The sequence below is a fragment of the Mollisia scopiformis genome (genome assembly GCF_001500285.1).
Source record: "Mollisia scopiformis unplaced genomic scaffold LY89scaffold_1, whole genome shotgun sequence".
Taxonomy (NCBI): domain Eukaryota; kingdom Fungi; phylum Ascomycota; class Leotiomycetes; order Helotiales; family Mollisiaceae; genus Mollisia; species Mollisia scopiformis.
In genome coordinates, this window is record NW_017263581.1 from 1,602,658 (window position 1) to 1,619,970 (window position 17,313).

The 17,313-nt window shown below is 44.9% G+C and overlaps 7 protein-coding genes across 7 annotated transcripts; 2 read left to right on the forward strand and 5 right to left on the reverse strand.

Moving 5' to 3' along the window:
• The first annotated feature begins 1,468 nt into the window (after positions 1-1,468).
• On the forward strand, positions 1,469-2,225 carry LY89DRAFT_679442 (uncharacterized protein). The gene has a single exon (XM_018213873.1). The coding sequence runs from the start codon at positions 1,533-1,535 to the stop codon at positions 2,202-2,204; it is 672 nt and encodes a 223-aa protein (XP_018078620.1). The 5' UTR covers positions 1,469-1,532; the 3' UTR covers positions 2,205-2,225.
• Positions 2,226-4,768: 2,543 nt separating this feature from the next.
• On the reverse strand, positions 4,769-5,224 carry LY89DRAFT_537851 (uncharacterized protein; the record flags this gene model as incomplete). Its single annotated transcript, XM_018208121.1, has 1 exon — positions 4,769-5,224. A coding segment is annotated over one exon (456 nt), but the record flags the coding sequence as incomplete, so codon positions are not given.
• LY89DRAFT_16754 (uncharacterized protein) lies at positions 5,154-6,623 on the reverse strand. Its single transcript, XM_018205546.1, has 5 exons — positions 6,371-6,623; positions 5,648-6,320; positions 5,459-5,598; positions 5,400-5,406; positions 5,154-5,349 (listed from the first exon to the last, which is right to left on the reverse strand). Exons 1-4 carry the CDS (start codon positions 6,517-6,519, stop codon positions 5,400-5,402), a joined length of 969 nt encoding a protein of 322 aa, XP_018078622.1. The 5' UTR covers positions 6,520-6,623; the 3' UTR covers positions 5,154-5,349.
• A 670-nt stretch (positions 6,624-7,293) lies between these two features.
• Positions 7,294-10,215, reverse strand: LY89DRAFT_634247 (histidine biosynthesis trifunctional-protein). Its single transcript, XM_018211383.1, has 3 exons — positions 9,308-10,215; positions 7,662-9,260; positions 7,294-7,566 (listed from the first exon to the last, which is right to left on the reverse strand). The coding sequence occupies exons 1-3, from the start codon at positions 10,125-10,127 to the stop codon at positions 7,367-7,369; spliced, it is 2,619 nt and encodes an 872-aa protein (XP_018078623.1). The 5' UTR covers positions 10,128-10,215; the 3' UTR covers positions 7,294-7,366.
• Positions 10,216-10,334: 119 nt separating this feature from the next.
• LY89DRAFT_679444 (TFIID-31kDa-domain-containing protein) lies at positions 10,335-11,467 on the forward strand. Its single transcript, XM_018213874.1, has one exon. The coding sequence runs from the start codon at positions 10,575-10,577 to the stop codon at positions 11,322-11,324; it is 750 nt and encodes a 249-aa protein (XP_018078624.1). The 5' UTR covers positions 10,335-10,574; the 3' UTR covers positions 11,325-11,467.
• Positions 11,468-12,310: 843 nt separating this feature from the next.
• LY89DRAFT_713155 (uncharacterized protein) lies at positions 12,311-14,063 on the reverse strand (the record flags this gene model as incomplete). Its single annotated transcript, XM_018218031.1, has 5 exons — positions 12,311-12,736; positions 12,789-12,858; positions 12,913-13,311; positions 13,401-13,569; positions 13,733-14,063. The coding sequence occupies 5 exons, from the start codon at positions 14,061-14,063 to the stop codon at positions 12,311-12,313; spliced, it is 1,395 nt and encodes a 464-aa protein (XP_018078625.1).
• Positions 14,064-15,590: 1,527 nt separating this feature from the next.
• LY89DRAFT_745060 (cytochrome P450) lies at positions 15,591-17,232 on the reverse strand (the record flags this gene model as incomplete). Its single annotated transcript, XM_018221050.1, has 6 exons — positions 15,591-16,182; positions 16,232-16,299; positions 16,359-16,590; positions 16,644-16,768; positions 16,821-17,008; positions 17,058-17,232. The coding sequence occupies 6 exons, from the start codon at positions 17,230-17,232 to the stop codon at positions 15,591-15,593; spliced, it is 1,380 nt and encodes a 459-aa protein (XP_018078626.1).
• Between the last annotated feature and the right edge of the window lie 81 nt (positions 17,233-17,313).

Genomic DNA, 17,313 nt, shown 5'->3' on the forward strand with positions numbered 1-17,313 from the left:
ATCCTTGATTAATTCCTCTCTGGTGTTCTTCTGGTTCTTTCCTTGAATTGTCCCTCTTTTGGTCGGTACCGCCTGTCCGCAACATTTTTGACCTTGCTGTCGAATATGTGGAGCTCTATATGCAAAAAGGTCGTGATCAAAATCGAAAGGACAGAGTCGAGTAGCTTCGAGGGCCAGTTTCAGCAATGGCGATTGCGGATGGAAATAAAGATCGACGAACATCAACTTTACGACGAAAACATTATAGTACGTGACCCATTTCACTCAGGCGACTATGAGGAGGTCTCGAAATATCTCGACAGAACAATGGATGAAGAAATCAACGAAAAGAGTCGCAAGAAGTCCGCTGCCACACGGGACAAGATCGATAAATATCGGAAAGATCTCTTTCACTCACTTGGTCTGAATAGCTTTCTTTGGAGTTTCATAGGGTGCAAGGTTGAGATACAGATACATGAACTCCAAACAGATCATGCGCAGCGATCCATTCATAGTGTTCATTGGGAACACTTAGAAGACACTAAGCTGTGGTCAGTACGAAGTTATATGAGGAATTTGGAACCGGTCTGCGTGACAGTTAGACGCTATGCTAGAAGTACAACCACATCTACGAGTCTTCGCCGTCAAGATGGGAAGGTTGAAAAATTCAACATACTTCTAGTAGTTGCAAGAAAACACCTCTACGACAAATCAAAGATTGACTATTACAATCCCACCAATGTCCAATGTGCACTCCTGGAAGCACAGGAAGAGCTCGAAATCAGCGGCTCTCATCAGTGCATTCACATAGAAGTGGTCCGTCCTGGAAGCTTGAACGAATTGGAAGCGCATCTCGAGAGGCATTCGAGAATGGGCCCCCAGCATGCTTTCCGGGTGGTTCACTTTGATATGCGTGGTGGAGTCTCGTAAGAAATCCAGTTTTTTCTAGAACGCGATGTCAATTTACTAATGATTTTCATAGAAATTCAAGAGGGGCTTACCTTGAGTTCAATGAGTTTGATGAGTTCACCCAGCAGCTTCTTACGACGCCTGTAGAAGCTGGCACAATCGCACAAGTACTCTTGAACAACAATATCGACTGTGCAGTATTGAGTGCTTGTAAATCAGCCAAAGCAGATTCAAGCATACACGCCAATCTCAGCTTGAGCTTTCTGGAAAGTGGCCTGTGTTGCGTGCTTGGATTGTCCTACAATGCGCCTGACAGCATGTCCAAGATTTTCTACAGCACGTTCTATCACCAAATCTTTGTCGAGCGTGAGGAGTTTGCGGAAGCAGCCACCAGGGCCAGAAAAGACCTGCGAAGGAACTCCTTACGCTGGTCGTACAGAAACAAGAAAGAAGTTGAAGTGCAGGATTGGTTTATCCCAGTGGTGTACTCGAACGGAACCGACTGGTACATTGATCGCCACAAAAATCTCCAATCGGGTACTCGGCGCGTCTTACAAGCTATATTCTCTTGGCTTTTGTGGGCGTTTTTGAGCATTTTCACTATAGTTGGGATCACGAACACCACCTCTGCCTTGAACCTTCTTATGAGTTCTATTCTGAAGCCCATTGCCCATATAAATGATGCTTTGAGTCAACAAAAAAGGCAATTATACTTCACGACTTGTTGTTGCCTTGTCTTGCCCTATTGTCTTCACAAGACCTTGAGGCCTTTGCAAATTTGGAGAAAGTGGAAGTTTCGCAAGCGACTCGAAACTATCGATCAAGACCGAAAGAACATACTTCGCATCGAAGGTGATCTGAGGCGCTCGAAGAAGATATTTGTCCATGCTATAAATGACAGGGGGGAAACGGCACCACGATTACTTGATACTTTAACAGATATTTGGCGCCGAACTCATCTTGTTGAGCATAGAGTTATCATACAGGCCGAATGGTTCATTCAACACTTCCAGCCCGACTCACCAGATCAATCGGGATTCATCGATTGGGCAGCGTCGATGAAGTCATTGGGCCACATATTGATGCTATGGATAGGAAGCTTCAGTCCTGGCTTGAAAAACCTGTCTTCATCTGTTGCTATTCAAGGAACGCGAACCGTGGTAGTCATCAATAACGTCAACTCTCTTTACCCTGAGAGGTTACTGTTGAAAGATTATCATCTTCAAGCTCAGCAGAGATTCGCAGACTGGGTCGACAAGCACTTTAAGTCGAATGAGACAGTGAGCGATGATACAATAAGTCAAAACCCCCCCTAGTCGGCCACCCCCCCTGTCGGCCACCTCGCTTAATTCAGACCCTCCCACTTTGAAGCTTAATAACTTTTTCATTCTTCAATAATTATATAAGATAAAGTAGAGGCGAGTGTAATAGTGTCCTCTAAGTCTGATGATACGTTTGGGCGCTCACCAACCGCTTTTTGGGCTCTCTTAATATCTTCGATAGTAGCGAACCTCGAATTAGGGGATGTTTCTACCTTGCGCCTTTTTCTAGGCTACAAATCCATTACTTTAGCCTCCAATTGCTTGATCTTGCGCTCTTGCTGTGCAATAATAATATCCTTTTGATCTATGCTTTTGGCCACTTTTTTGAAAAGTATTCTAGAAGTGGATAAATCAAGTGTCCTAAGCCCCGTGATTTGCCTAACTTGCAATCAAATATTTGCACTCTTTTGAAAAGTCCCCCACTCGACTATTAAATTAGAAGTGTGCCACTCGAGTGCTTCAACATTCCTAAAAGTTTCTGAGGCATTGTCGGCCCGTTTATTGCTATTTTCAAGCAATAATCGGTTCATGAGGGGCTTTGATATGCGAACCGGCTATAAGCTTAAAGCAAACCACTTTTACTTGCAATTTAGATATATTAAAGTATCTATTCGAGCTTGTTTATAACACTCTAAGAATTTTCGCTTACTAATTAAAGTTAAATCGTTTATTATAAGTAAAGCACCTAAGTGCTTTCGGTAAACGCGCTTTAGGGGGGAAAAATCGATAAATCCAATGGTTAAAGCACATAAAAAGTATGAAATAGCAAAAATAACAAGTAAATCTTGTTCTTAAAGCACTCTTACATAAACTTTGTAGTTTCATAGCTCCCATGGCCATCAAGAATAAGTAAACGATACTCCTTAAGATCACGTGATGCAAATTAAAGAATAAACACTAACTTTAACCACTTTAATGTAGTAGTATTAGTAGTTCACCTATTATTGGTTGCTTCGAACTTCCAACTCTTATAATTATCTATATCCAAGCCGAATTATTGCTGCTAAACCCACTTCCTTTTATAAATCACTAATAGTTTGAGTGCCTTGCCGGCTGCGAAAATGCATTTAATAAATAAAGTCTAGACTCTCGATCTAAGCTATTTCTTTTAAATAAAACGTTTTTTAGCACTCCTAACTACTAGGCCATTTTCTCTTTGATCTTCCATGATGCCTGCTTCATCCATATTCTAGCGGTTTTCAGGTTTAATGGCCTTAATAGCGGGCACCTCCAATTTTCGAGACTAAAGTTTAATTATATTAGTAGTTGCACTACTTACACGCACAAAATCGATTTAATATTATTTTTTAGTCTTAAAAATAAAATTGCGCTGTATAAAATTAGACATCCATCGTTTTCCAAGAAGTAAGGCATTATGTTTAGCCCATAATATCCGGCCGGCAAAAGCTCGGATTTGCGCATAAGTAGGGCTTAACCCAATGCTTTCTTAAACAAGGACCCATTCTGCTAAATGTTCCTCTTGAACCAGAAAAAGCCTCTAATTAGGTTAGTTAACCTCTAATCGAGAGATGCGGCCGGCTATTCTATCTCCAAGAGTACTCCTTAGTGGCCCCCACTTCAGACTAACTCTCCGCACTAACATTCCTTTTGCAACATCCTCAAGTGCTCATTAGATGTCCTCTTCAGTATATTTAGTATTCATAATCGGTTCAAGCTGACTAGCAAGTTTGGAAGAATTTAATTAAGGATTTATTAAAATATTGAGGTCGAAAGTGGGAGGGTATGTCTAGCGGTGTGCTTAAGCGAGGTGGCCGACAGGGGGGGGGGAGTAGCCGACTAAGGAGAGTTTTAACTTAACTTAGTATCTCGTCTTGCTTAGACAGGGCCGCAAACACAACACGAAAAGTTAGTTCGATTTGAACCTCAAGAAATGCACAGCTCTCAAGTTAACTGCTATAACTGAGTATACGAATCCAAGCGATTTTAAATACAATCCAGAAAAGCCTCCGTTTAGTAAGTCATGGCTGTAGGTATTTCGCATGGTAGAGCGTAATGCCATCGAAGATAAGCTCAACTGTAGAGTCCTTTGATTGAACGAGCGATCAACTGTGTACTTACGTATGTATATACACCGATTTCCAACGGCAGTGTCGCAGACACGTGTATTACGGTGTATATACAGAAATAATTCTAATAGGGTATCATAACTATCAAGAGAAACACGAGACTGCCTCTGAATTGAAAGAAGTGAAGCTTTATACTAATCATTCGCTCTACTGGCCAATAGCTCATTTGGTGAATGGGTCGGTGCAGCTCTCATTCGGGTCTGTGTACCTTTCCACGTCTTCACCATCCTCACTGAAAACTGAAGGCCAATCATGGTGCAGATTCCGCAGAGATCTCCAAGCCCTCATTTCTTTGTAAATCTGTGCCAGCTTTTTGACCGTTATCGCTGCACGAGAATCATCACCATGTTTGCCTCCTCGTCTCATTGACTCTTCCCGGCGGTCAAGAACTAGTTTGTATTGCTCTGCTGACAGCGATAACCATCTTTTCCCTCGCATCTGGTAACTCAGCGCCAGATTCTCTATCACCATAAGCATATCTTCGTGATATTTGTCGAGGTACTTCTCCCTTTCGCTGATAACTCGCTTGTATAGTCCTTCGGCCTGTTGCCACTGCTTCTGTTTGTCGTATAATATCGCAATGGAAGCACGTGTACTCAAGGTTTGAGGATCTCCTGGCGGTAGAACGGCATTCTGGATTGCTTCCACACGAGAGAGGCATTCTGATGCCTCAGCATAATGCCCTTGCTCTTTTTCGACGTCAGCTATACGTTGCAGAATTGCAGCAGTTTTGAGGTGTAGTGGTCCCTGGTGATCTTGAGTTGCCACGAAAGCACGTTTGTATAGCTGTTCAGCCTTCGAATACTCCTCAAATTCAACATAGTGCTGCGCTAGTTGATTGATGAGTTCCAGAGTAGATCCGGATGAAAGCCCGTTGTCTTTCTCGCTGCGAGAAAGCTCTTCTTTTAATGACTCCTCGGCTTCTTTGCGTCGGTGTTCCTTTCCCCATGACTTTATTCTGATGATTGAATTCAATACCTTTGGATCATCGATCCGAGCTGGCGTCATTTCCAGTTGTTGCTGTCCCATGAAAGTATCGTTGTGAGCTATGCCTTCACTCGATTCAGAAGCTAAAACATCACCCAATGGTCGACATGCATACCTAATTTCTTATAAAACTCTAAGCATCTTTCCGAAGCTTCTTTTGAATGCGAAACGCACGTTTTTATACACCCCAAGACTATCTGATAGTCCTCATCATCTCTTTCGAATTTCACCATATTTTGGTGGTTTCTATCAAGCCGAATCTTATGCCACCATGGGCGAGCATTCGTTGGCAGCACAGATTCTTCGGGAACAACCTGGATTGATTAGCAACAATATCCTATACCAGGAGCGAACTCATCATACGTATAATTTAACCGAGGGCTCCTTTTGTGTCATGTACTTCTCGTAAAAAGCATAATTTTGAAAATTCATCTCGATGCTTTTGTATCGTTGGACTTGCAGATCAAAAAGCTCAGCTTGCGCTGTGATTGATTCTCCAAGAGATATTGCCGGGAGCTCTAGGGAGACAGTGAAGATTCTAGTCAATAGCTTACTCCAAGATTTTCTTGATGTCTCTCTCTGTGGGGTGCCAAAGAATAGTACTCCAGTAGTGGACAACTGGATCGCTTTATGTCGACTATATTCACCTACATCGGCGCTGGCTTGGACGAGAGTACTTTTCACGATCAATCCTCCTAGATTGTGGGCTACAAAGATTATCGGTCTATCACGAGCGTATTCTCCCCGCAGTATAGTCAATTCTTCCATGAGTCCTTTCGAGTGAAGATATAGTGCCTGTGGAAGATACTTGATAACCTTATTATCTAAAATCGACGGCCTGGTTCTCTTTCCTAGAAATCCATAGCTTGGAATCGAGAAAAGACGTTGCGAATAACCGAAGGTAAGAATCCGAGAAGGGGTTGTTGATCGTATATCCTCGGGCAGGAGATCAGTCATCCAGTTAACCTTCTTCGTCGTGTCCCGAGTACACCAGGTCTCGTGCGGATCACCTCCCAAGCCATGAACAAAGACAATACTATTATTCCGTATCAGTCATTTCTAAGCAGGAATTTTCTGATCACGTACTCGACTTGCGCATGCTCATCCTCAGAGACGACGCAAAGGCCTTTCGATCCCCTTGTCAAGATCTTAGCCACGAGTAGATTCAGGCTTATTGCTGTTGGTATCGAAGCAACAACAAACCCAACTATCGCTAACGCAGAGAGAGGATCCATTCGTTTCAATGACAGATCTAGGATGAAGATGCTGGGGAAGTCGCTTTGGTTTGCGTTGCACCCACGGCTCAGCCGTGGAATGCTTGGAAGAACCAGGAATTTTGACACGCAGCAAAAGAAATAATGGTGTTGGGTGAAACTCGTCAGCCACAACGCCTCTGGCGCACAGCAATAAGATGCAACCAATTGGAACATCAGTGTCCCATATTGTCTATCCCATGTCACACCACCCAAATGCGAGCTGATGTGGTCAGGAGCTAAACACGGCTGCCATAATGCCTGCATACCGGCCCACCTGGCCTGCTGTTGTGTGTACATTCATTGTAAGTACGAAGGCCCTTGACAGCATTTTGATAGGAGTTATTTTCTCAGATATAAGTTCGTAGTTCAATCCAGAGCACCTGGGTACTCTTGATTGATGTAGCTTGCGATAGCTTCAGGACTGCATTGGTTGCATGTCAATAGAGTCACGACTTTCATCTCAAAGCCTTTGAAGGTTTGATCTTCTTCTTGAATTGAATAACTCGCTATCGCAAGCCGTGCTTACATGTCGCGTTCTTTAGAAAGATCGTTAAGCATCCTTTGATTTCCCAGATATTTGGCAACACAATTTAACATTTGAGATAGAAGTTGAAGGTTACTACGCTTTTGGGGGAGTGATATGCGTACTAAGTCACAAAGTCGCGTTAGACATAGAAGGTTCTGTGCATTCCTACATGTTTCAATTACAATCCGCCAACGAGAGGATAACGGGACGCGTTGATTTGAGATGTACGAGCAAAACTAACAATCTTTTTTTATTTTTTTTAATTTCTCTCATCAATATACAACTGCCATCCACCGGACATCATATCTTGTTATCATCCATGTACTGTATCCTGATACTCACCGCTCGCCTGTGAGCCTCGAGCTCTTCGACCTTAGCGAGCTGCATCACTGCCCCGCCAACGTTGCGCAGACCTTGAGCTGTTAGGTTGGAGCTGGTGATGTGCTTGGTGAAAGATCCAAGATTGACACCTGAGTACTGCTTGGCATAGCCATACGTCGCTGGAACATCGTCAGCTTTTTACAATGAATTAGATATGCATGGGAAGCAGCTAGATATGCACGGCTTGAGTAGGCAAGATTAGAGACAAACTTACGCAAAGAATGATTGACACCAGCAGAGTAATCTCCCACACTCTCCGGCGTCCATTCGCCAATGAACACTGAGCCGGCATTTTGCACCAACGATACCAAGCCAGCGGCGTCCTTGACTTGGAGGATCAAGTGCTCTGGAGCATACTCATTGCTTAGAGCCATGGCTTCCTTGATATCCTTCACCACGAGTGTGACCGAGTGCTCAATAGCACCTCTAACGATGTCAACCCGCGGTAATGCCATAGCTTGCTTGTGCAATTCATCCTCAATCGCAGATAGTTCCTTCTCGGAAAGATCAACTGCGATAAGAATGACTTGACTGTCGACTCCATGCTCTGCTTGTGAAAGAAGATCTGAAGCAACGAATGCAGGGTTCGCGTCCTTGTCAGCAATAACGAGTACTTCTGAAGGTCCTGCTGGCATGTCGATGCTGACACCTGCATTGGTATCGTTGCTAACGTACATCTTTGCCGCGGTGACGAACTGGTTTCCAGGTCCAAGAATCTTGTCCACTTTAGACACCGACTCAGTACCATATGCCATCGCAGCAACGGCTTGGGCACCACCAGCAAGGACGATAGATTCTGCGCCAACTTTGTGAGCAACGTATACGATCTCCGGAGTAATGCTGCCATCAGCACGAGGAGGAGAAGCGAGAACGATGGTCTTGCAGCCTGCAACCATAGCAGGAACGCCAAGCATGAGAGCAGTGGATGGTAGCACAGCGGTACCGCCAGGTACGTACAAGCCAACACGCTCAATTGGTCTTGCAAACCGACTGCAAACAATTCCGGGCATGGTTTCGACTTGAAGCGGCTTCTCTTCTTTTTGAGCGGCGTGGAACTTGCGAATGTTTTCGAATGAAACATCGATTGCTTCAATCGTCTCCAGAGGCAGATTCATCAAAGACTGAGGATATGGCGCCTTAAGGACAGGAGAAGTGAGTGAGGTCGCTTTCTCGAATTTGTGTGTGTATGATAGCAAAGCTTTGTCTCCACCGGTCTGTACAGCTTTGATGATAGGGTTAACTATACCCATGATCATTTCTGTTGACCTTTGCGAGGGGCGCTGTAATGCTGCGTTGAGATCTTCTGGTGACGTTGATGCCGCATTGTAGCGTCTCATTGTGATTCGGCCATTTTTCAGTCCAGCATTGTCTTCAGCAGACTTTGGAACAGAGGCAGCTTCCTTGACTGCTTCCTTTACCTCTGCTGGCTTAGTAGTACCATTTGTGCCATTAGTGATGCCTTCCTTCTCGGCCCATTGTCCTTTAGCATCGCCTTGTCTTCTCTTGACCTTTCGACTTTTCCTATCAAGACTCTTCTCGATATCAGACAAGCTAACTCCGGCGCCAACAGCTTTTGTAAGAGCAAAGTAGATCAAATCTGCTGCCTCGAAAGCGACGTCTTCCTTAGTAGTGGCATCACATAATTCTTCAGCTTCTTCCATAATCTTAGCTCGTAATAACTTTTCGTCGGAAACTAGTCGTGCAGTATATGAGCCTTCAGGTGCTGACTCCTTTCTTGACTTCAGTGTCTTCTCGAGCTTCGAAATCCCTCGTAGTTCGCCAAAACATGTCGATTGAGGTAGGTGGCAGAATCCTTTTGTGAATCAGTACATGTCTATCCGAAACCTAGACGTTACTTACCACGACCCTTCTGTCGAACCACAAACTTCAAGCAATCCTGATCACAGTCTAGAGATACTCGGACAAGCTCTTGTGTGTCTCCAGAAGTAGCTCCCTTATACCACAGTCCTCGCTTCCGACTTTGATATACTCCTGTGCCAGTCTTCAATGACTCTCCCAAGCTCTCCTGGCCGCTGTATACCAATCCAAGAGCAATGCCTCTCTCATCCGTGACCACAGTTGGGATCAATCCGTCTGGCCTGTCCGAAGTCCATGAGGAAGCGATCAGCTCCGGTACAGATATCTTTCCTTCTCCGGATATCGTAAGGCTATTGAAAGGTATGATTGGAATTGCGGCAGATACTTTTGCTAATTCAACATGGTCTTGGGAACTTGTGAAGAAGATGGGAGATGTCTTTTGTTGAGTCAAAGCCTGCAACTTGGATCGAGTTGACCGTACGTCTGTAGATGACACAAGGACGCCATTTGGGTATGAGGTCTCAGTTTTGGTATCTTCTGCAGAAACAATTGGTATGACTCGATCCTCAAACTTGGTCAGACCATTGAGTTGTCCAGCTGTGACGAACACCTTTCGAGCACCAGAATCAAGGATTGTAATGATATCCTCTTCAGATGATATGCCAGATACATCCACGTATGCCTCAATTGACACATGTCTCTGCAAGAAGATCATCAATTGGTCGATATTCGAGTCGGTAGCTACGAAGTGGACGCATCCTAGATAAGATAATTGTTTTCTCGTAAAGCCTGGAGAGTCTGCAGTAGGAGGACTGGCCAAGTCGACACTGGGCAGGAATGGTAGGGGCAGGATCGTGTCCATTTTGAATTGTAACCTGGAGCAAAGTGAAAGAGAAGAAGTTGAAGAAATGTGACTCGATTCGACTCAAGATTTTCTTACAATGTCCGACAACGGATTGGATGATGGAGGGGCAGATTCAGAGGGGCGAAATTTTAAGGTGTGGTCAGTGCTCTGACAAGGGTTCATTCTGGTTTCAACGCGCTTTCGTGACCTCTCTCTTTCGAATATCTTCATTTTTGCGCCGGACATTCAGCAACGACAGGACTGCGGATTTCCTCTCAGATATTTGAGTGGAGAATCTAACTTGGAGCAGCGAAGAGCTCCCTGTCGACCCGAGGCTGTGATTGTCCTCCATAGATAAATCTTCTTCTCGATCGACCGCGAAACAAGCCTGCAAAGCGAGCGCAGGACGTTGCGACCTCCCATTTACAATACGGCATCCATTAATACTGAGAGACCACAGTCAATATGGCAGAAGTCAACGGCGACGCTCCTCAGACGAACGGCCATACCTCTCCTCCCTCCCAGCCAACAGCCGCTCCTTCACAACCAGCCTCCCAGCCAGCACCAGTCACGATCTCGAATCCATCAATCCCTCTCACATCTCTCCAAGACAACGGCCTCAACAAACGCCCACGAGATGCCCGCCTGATCCATATGCTCCTCTCTTCGTTAGGTTGCACTGCCTACCAAGAACGGGTTCCTCTTCAGCTGCTCGACTTCGCGTACCGTCATTCGTCCTCCATCCTCTCCGATGCTCTACATCTCTCGGCCGATGCATACCAATCACAGCAGTCTCGCGCGAGGGACGCACCTCCTGGTGGTGGAGTTAGAGAGGCAGACAATGCTGTTAGCTCGAATGCTGTTCAGCTGGCAATTCAGAGCAGGCTGCAATATCAATTCGGTGGCGGGAACGGCGGCGGTGGATTGAGCAAAGAGTTTCTACTGGAGACTGCACAAGTCAGGAATAAGATCGCTCTGCCAAGAGTTCTGCAGAACGAATGGGGTGTTAGACTACCAAGTGAGAGATTCGTTCTGTCGGGCGTGCCATGGGGATTGAAGGGCGAGTGGGTTGCAGAGGATGACGATACACAGATGGGCGGAGATTCGATGGAAGGATTGGAGATAGAGGAGAAGGGCGTCGAAGATGGAGAAGAAGGTGGTACTATGGAAGACTTGTTTGGTGGTGATGAAGATCACGACATGGACAAGGACTGAGAAGATGTACAAAATCATACTGCATCTACGGCGCATCGGAGTTTAAGGTGTGGGCATCTAAGGATACCAAAATTGTCGCGCTGACTTGGATGGTTGGCGTCATCTTTCAAATAGACTGAATTCAAGATAATTCTCTCATGCCGCAGCTGGCCTTTTTCTATCTAGGTTTTTTTTGGAGATTTGTGATACATCAAGGTTTTGGCGCCCATATTTAGATTTCCAGTCCATACTCCTAATGTCTCCTAACCTCTCCATTCCCAAAGCAGCATAAATCGTTTCTCGTCTTCACTTGCGGTTCTCATTAGGCATTTGACCTTCACCATCAGACACAATCCAGTTCCTCCTTCCCCACATGCTCTCTCCCTTCATTCTTCAAAGCTTGCCCATGTGTATGTTGATCTTTAACCTCGAAGGCATCATCAAGTGTATCTATCTCTTCTCGGGGACACATTCTTCTTTGGGGACTGCTTTGGTGCAGATTTAATGATGTCCTCGGTAAAGAAGCAGACAACTTGGAATATGATTTAGATTCTTTCATTGTTGCCCTCGAGTCCCAAGCTTCCCGTGATGAACACTCATCAAAGAAACTTGAAGTGCTCTGTAGATCCTTTTGACTGTCCAGGAATAGGATGTTACTCAACATGTGTCTTAGTGACTAGTCGTCATGGTTCACTTGCGTCGCATCTTTCATCACTCGAGATCGTGCTCTCTAAACACAACCCGGATTCTCTGTTCTCTATAACAGTTCATTACCCCATAACGTCTCAAATTTCTGCACATCACATATTTCACATTTTCACAAGCGTCACCTGATCACCCCATTATGTACATGTATGTCTGCATTTGTCAAGGTCTATCTAATCCCAACTTCGGCGAAAAGAACCGCGAAATGCAAGTATTCCTTAACTTTCCAGTCCGCATAGCTGAGCCAATAGCGTGAAGTCAAAGTTCAAGTCAAAACCAGAGAAATAATGACGAGGTCTACCCTACTCGTGTGTAAAACCATCCGGGGACAATTTGCGCTTCTTGGCACCGATGAGAGGGAGATTTTCCTTGCCTGTTAGGACAATGCGACGAGTCTTAACGTTAGCAGCACTGGCGTCTTCAATGACTGGTTCAATGAAGCCATGTGCATATTTGGACCCCTCTCCAGAGACAGGTAATTGCCCCTTCCCATCCCAGTACTCGACACGACCATAAGTTGATGCAGTATCATGGCGCTTGGCTGGTTCGTCGGCCTCGTGGTCGGTATCGTCATCAATGATGATAGGAGTGCTAGCCTTGCCTTGTACACTAGAAGATCCGACCACAGCATGAGCCTTAGCTTGAGCCTCAGCTTGAGCCTCTTCTAAGTCTAGACGGGTATCATCGTCGTTCGCTCGCTTGATGTCAGCAAGCTTATTGACTGTATCCTAGTGAACATGTTAGCACCAGTCAACACTGGGACCATAATGATTGACTAACCTCAGCGCTTTCCAATTGCTTTAATAAAGCAAGCAGACCCTCCTGGCTAGTCTCTAGGTTATCTTCGAAACTGGTGGTATTGTTAGCTAATACATTCGTCGAAGTGGAAAGAAACCCATCGTACGTCTTATGAGCTGCCCTCTCAGCGTTATTGAGTCTACCCTTAACTTTAGTTTTCTCTCTCTTTAGATCGTCTTGGAATTTATTAAGAACAAGCTTCAAGGCTTCGTCGACACGGCTCTCGAGGCTCCTGCTATGTAGAACTAAAGCTTCGTTCGATAGCTTTCTGTTATACTTGAGGATTTGGTTGTATTCTGCAGCGTTGCGTGGAAGACGAGCGACTTTAGGAGGTTGTCCTACGAAGAGAGGCTCAACCAAATTGGGAGGGGTTTGATCAGGGGCTACCTCTAGTAGCATGAAAAGGCCATCGACAGTGGCAAGATCGACACTAAGTGAATCATTCCCGGGAACGGAGGTGCCGAGGTCAGGATCAGGGACACCAAGAAGGCCATTCCTAATACGTCTTTGACAACAAGTTAGTACATCGCCCATTCAATGACATGAGACGATTCGTCCAATGCAGTTATGTCGGCAAATATGGAGGCTACTCACCCAACTTCCTTTGTAGTTGCCTCAGTAACCCCGTCGAGTAGAGCATTGCTCTGAGTCTTGCATAAATCAACTACACCGTCGAGGGCTAATAGGAGCTTGTTCTTCTGGACTCGAAGATACTCATCGTCTACTGTATTACGATCCTTGACGAAGCGAACAAGAGCAGAGGCTATTGACAAGTTAGTATGGTAATTGATAGAGATATCAGACAGCGAGCCGTCCGAAGTCAAAGAACCTCTTCGATAAGCTACTGCCCAAAGACTCTTCAACAACCCGGCCCCTGAATAGCTTGTTGGCTACACGAAGAGGGCATAAAGGTTGTTTCAACGTACCGAAAGGAGCATAACTAAGGCCTTTGACTTCTTGTAAGAAGCTTTGAATTCTTCCTTCGATTGAATCCGCGGCGATCTGTTGGTGGCTGGTCATATAGGGACCCTTCGTAGATACCGTTGCACGTAACATTGTGTGGGATTGCACTTGTAATGATGGAATCGAGGCTCGAGGTTGCGTAGATCGATATCCTGGAATTGGAGGCTTTGGGATTCGAAGTTGTGGTGTTGATCGTTGTCGTCTCTTGATAGCGTTGACTTTCGCTTGTTGTTCTTTCCTGCGACGGAAAGAACGATCTTCTATGTGCTCAACAAAAGTCAGACACTGGCGCATTGGCTAGTTTAAAGGTTAGTTCATCGCCTATGTAGATTCCAGCATAAAATTACGAGACATTTATGCGGAGGCGTTTGCGCCGGTCAAATGCTTGACGGTTTCTTAACTTGCAAAGTTCCCAGAGATGGTCGACTTACAAGTATTGCCAATGTGTGCAGGCTAGTATCCAAGAGTTGAACGACGTGTCTGTCTTGTGAACAGCTTCCACTTAGTCTTTTGTTTGTATTTTGATGTTCTTAATGTTATGATGTTGTTCAGATCAGTACGTAAAGCAATGCAGGATGTAAGACAACAAGTTATTTTTGTTACCAAGAGTTTTTGGATTGAAGATCTTCATAGATCAAGCTTTATAGATCTATCAGACAGTCACTCAAGTCAGCCTTACGACTCAGTTATATTCATGAATCCTCACAGATAGAGCACTTCTCCCAGACAGTCACCAAGCCAAATCATGCGACTCAGCCTGCTATATCCACGCATCATCGAACACTGGACTCTTGTATCTCTACTAGACAGTCGCCCAAGCAATGCCGTACGACTCAGATGTGTCAATGAGGGGATTCGTGAAGAAAGGGGGTGCACGTGACCCAATATAGCCGAGGGGGTCGCTTTTAAGACTCTTGTGGAGGCACAGATGGGATGGAAAGCTAAGAAAAGGCATTTCAAGTTTGAATCACAAAGCATAGAGACTCTGATTATGAAGCCGTCAAGTTTTTCAACAAGCTCAAAGTTTCACCCACGAGGCTCAAGTTCTCATGTGGATTGGATACACAGATTTCTCTACATTGAGCTGGGTGGAGACTCAAGGCTATCCTTCTCCGGGATTGAAATCACTCATAAATGTAGGGATATGACGCATTAGTTGAGTGAAGGAGGAAAGAAAGTGTGAACTTGGATATGTGGGCTTGTACTACAACGAGCGAACCGGAGGGTGTGAGGCATATTGATCCTAGTGATGAGTTCAAGGAGCTATCAAGGGAGAACATTAGAAGGTGGGGAATGGGGATGATTTGGCAAGTCAAGCATCGACGTCTTCGCATTTAAATTGCTCGATGTATTTATTTTGAGCTACTTAGAATTTCGAGAATGGACATGATGATTGAATACGTCAGACGCTTGCGAATGTCAGTTGATGGACAATTGAGCGACGAAGTAGTGCGACAACTAGAGAGTACTCGATAGCAACTCTAGGCTTGTTGAAGTAATTCTCCACATGATCAGTTTTCACCGAGTCTTTGAAACCATGACCTTCCCATGAGACAAATCCAAAATAGTCCAAAATTTATTCCATGAGAAGGAGTTCACCCTTAATAAACATACAGATGACACTCAGCTGCAGGTTTACTTGTTCTCGGCTTCTTTGCTGTCCTTGAGAATGGCCGTTGAACGCCGTTCGAATCGTAAATATTGGTTTTCATGAATCGTGAAACCTTTGTCTTCACGTCTCGAGCAAGGATTCTCCGGGCATACCGAAGTCACATGGAAATCTCTGAAAAGCTAGTCGTACACAATTAGCAAAGACATTGTTCACATAGTGGGAAGGAGCTTGCATACCTGCGCACAAAACTTTGATGTCTCCATCAACGACAAGCTTCTAGCCACACACTTCCGTGATCCCCATCCCCAGCTAAAGAGATATCTTTTCATGACCGAAATATTTTCCGCGTCACCCATCCATCTTTCAGGTCGGGAAATGTCTGTCTGTGGTCCAAAAACCAGTTCGTTATTGTTGATCACTGGAGGGCTTGCTCCAACCTCCGCGCCTTCTGGGACATAGATCCCGTTTAGCCTCACTCCACCTTTTGAGATCCGGCGAGGAAGGAGGACTGGGACAGGTGGACAAATTCGTGATGCTTCCAGGATACAAGCTGAGAGGTATGGCATGCATTGAACATCTGCATAGGAAACAACTCGACACGAGAAAAGACCTTGTACCTCAAGTATCTCAATTTCCTTTTCCAATTCTTGATATACTTGTGGGTTTCGAATGATGTTGTCCACGACAGAGCAAATCAGGGCCAATGTTGTATCCGGAGCAGCAGCCATCATCATTAAAACTTCAGCCTTGATATCATCTGTGCTAAGTGTAACTGGGTGCATAGACTGACTTTGGAGAAATCTTCCACAAGCGTTAGACAAGAAGTGAGACACACCAAATAGAAGCTCACTTGTTGAAGATACAGTCTTGAGTTTCTGTGGGATTCAGAAGATTGTTTTTGATAAATTTGTTGCGGAGCTACAAGACAAGTAGTTCGTAGGTGTAGGCAAGAAGTCTGGCTGGGAATTCAACCTTACCCTCATCATCTTTCCAACCCCATCTTTGTCTCTACTGCTGGGCAAGAAGTATTGACTTAACATGGGACTCCCATAAAGTGGGCCCATAATCCAGGGAAACATCGTCGTAAGACCAATTATCCAAGCTGAGCCTCGAAATGCTTGGAGCATGCCGTAAACATCTTTTTCATTACCAGTAAAGTCAAGTACCTCGCCAAAGGTCATATCAGTGAAGGCATCATATAAGAACCATCTGTGCTTGACGTTATAAAGTGTTGATGGCAGTCAGATACTCATAAGGCTTACCTGACCCAATCAGGAAGGTTGCAACTCTTGTGAGTAAAGGCAAATCCTGTGTCTAGAGCATTCATCGTTCTGCTGAGTCTCTCATCAAGTCTATGTTCTAATTGAATCAAGTTCCTGCCAGATATCTGCTGCGGTTATCTATAGGTTGAACCATAATCATGAAGTTAGAGCACTCACGGCTGGTGCAAGGATCCTTCTTTTCGCAGCATGTTCTTGGTGGTCTTTGACCTGAATCATGGCAGGCGGCCGACCTAAAGCTCCTGGCGTCCAGAAATCACTTTTATCCGCTTTTTTGTGGTATATCCTTGGAATCATGTAAGGGTCACTGAATGAGAGCATGTTGGGAGCAACTCGAACTACTGGGCCTATGATCCATAAGCTCGCCGTCTATGAGCATCTACTAGACGATATTACCATATTTCTTGTGTAGTTCGATTCCCATGGTGGATAGATCTTGCGATAACAGGACATAAAGCTTGAACAGGTCTGTCACAGAACTCCAAAATGGTCCTGGGATGTGGCTCAGGGGATGGAAATAACGGTTGTAAATACCAAGGAATATTAGCGTGACAAGAATGCTGAGTATCATGCATTTCAGGATCGTGGAGAAAGGGCCTCCTAACATCATTTCCATCATCTTGAACATCTTGAACGAAAGGAGAGGCAGATG

Coding starts and splice junctions, on each gene's coding strand:
- LY89DRAFT_679442 (XM_018213873.1), top strand. CDS start 1,533: ATGAGTTCTATTCTGAAGCCCATTGCCCATATAAATGATGCTTTGAGT.
- LY89DRAFT_16754 (XM_018205546.1), bottom strand. CDS start 6,519: ATGGATCCTCTCTCTGCGTTAGCGATAGTTGGGTTTGTTGTTGCTTCG. Junction 6,321..6,370: donor GATGAGCATGCGCAAGTCGA/GTACGTGATCAG, acceptor ACGGAATAATAG/TATTGTCTTTGTTCATGGCT. Junction 5,599..5,647: donor AGCCCTCGGTTAAATTATAC/GTATGATGAGTT, acceptor TAATCAATCCAG/GTTGTTCCCGAAGAATCTGT.
- LY89DRAFT_634247 (XM_018211383.1), bottom strand. CDS start 10,127: ATGGACACGATCCTGCCCCTACCATTCCTGCCCAGTGTCGACTTGGCC. Junction 9,261..9,307: donor GGTTCGACAGAAGGGTCGTG/GTAAGTAACGTC, acceptor GATTCACAAAAG/GATTCTGCCACCTACCTCAA. Junction 7,567..7,661: donor TGGTGTCAATCATTCTTTGC/GTAAGTTTGTCT, acceptor ACGATGTTCCAG/CGACGTATGGCTATGCCAAG.
- LY89DRAFT_679444 (XM_018213874.1), top strand. CDS start 10,575: ATGGCAGAAGTCAACGGCGACGCTCCTCAGACGAACGGCCATACCTCT.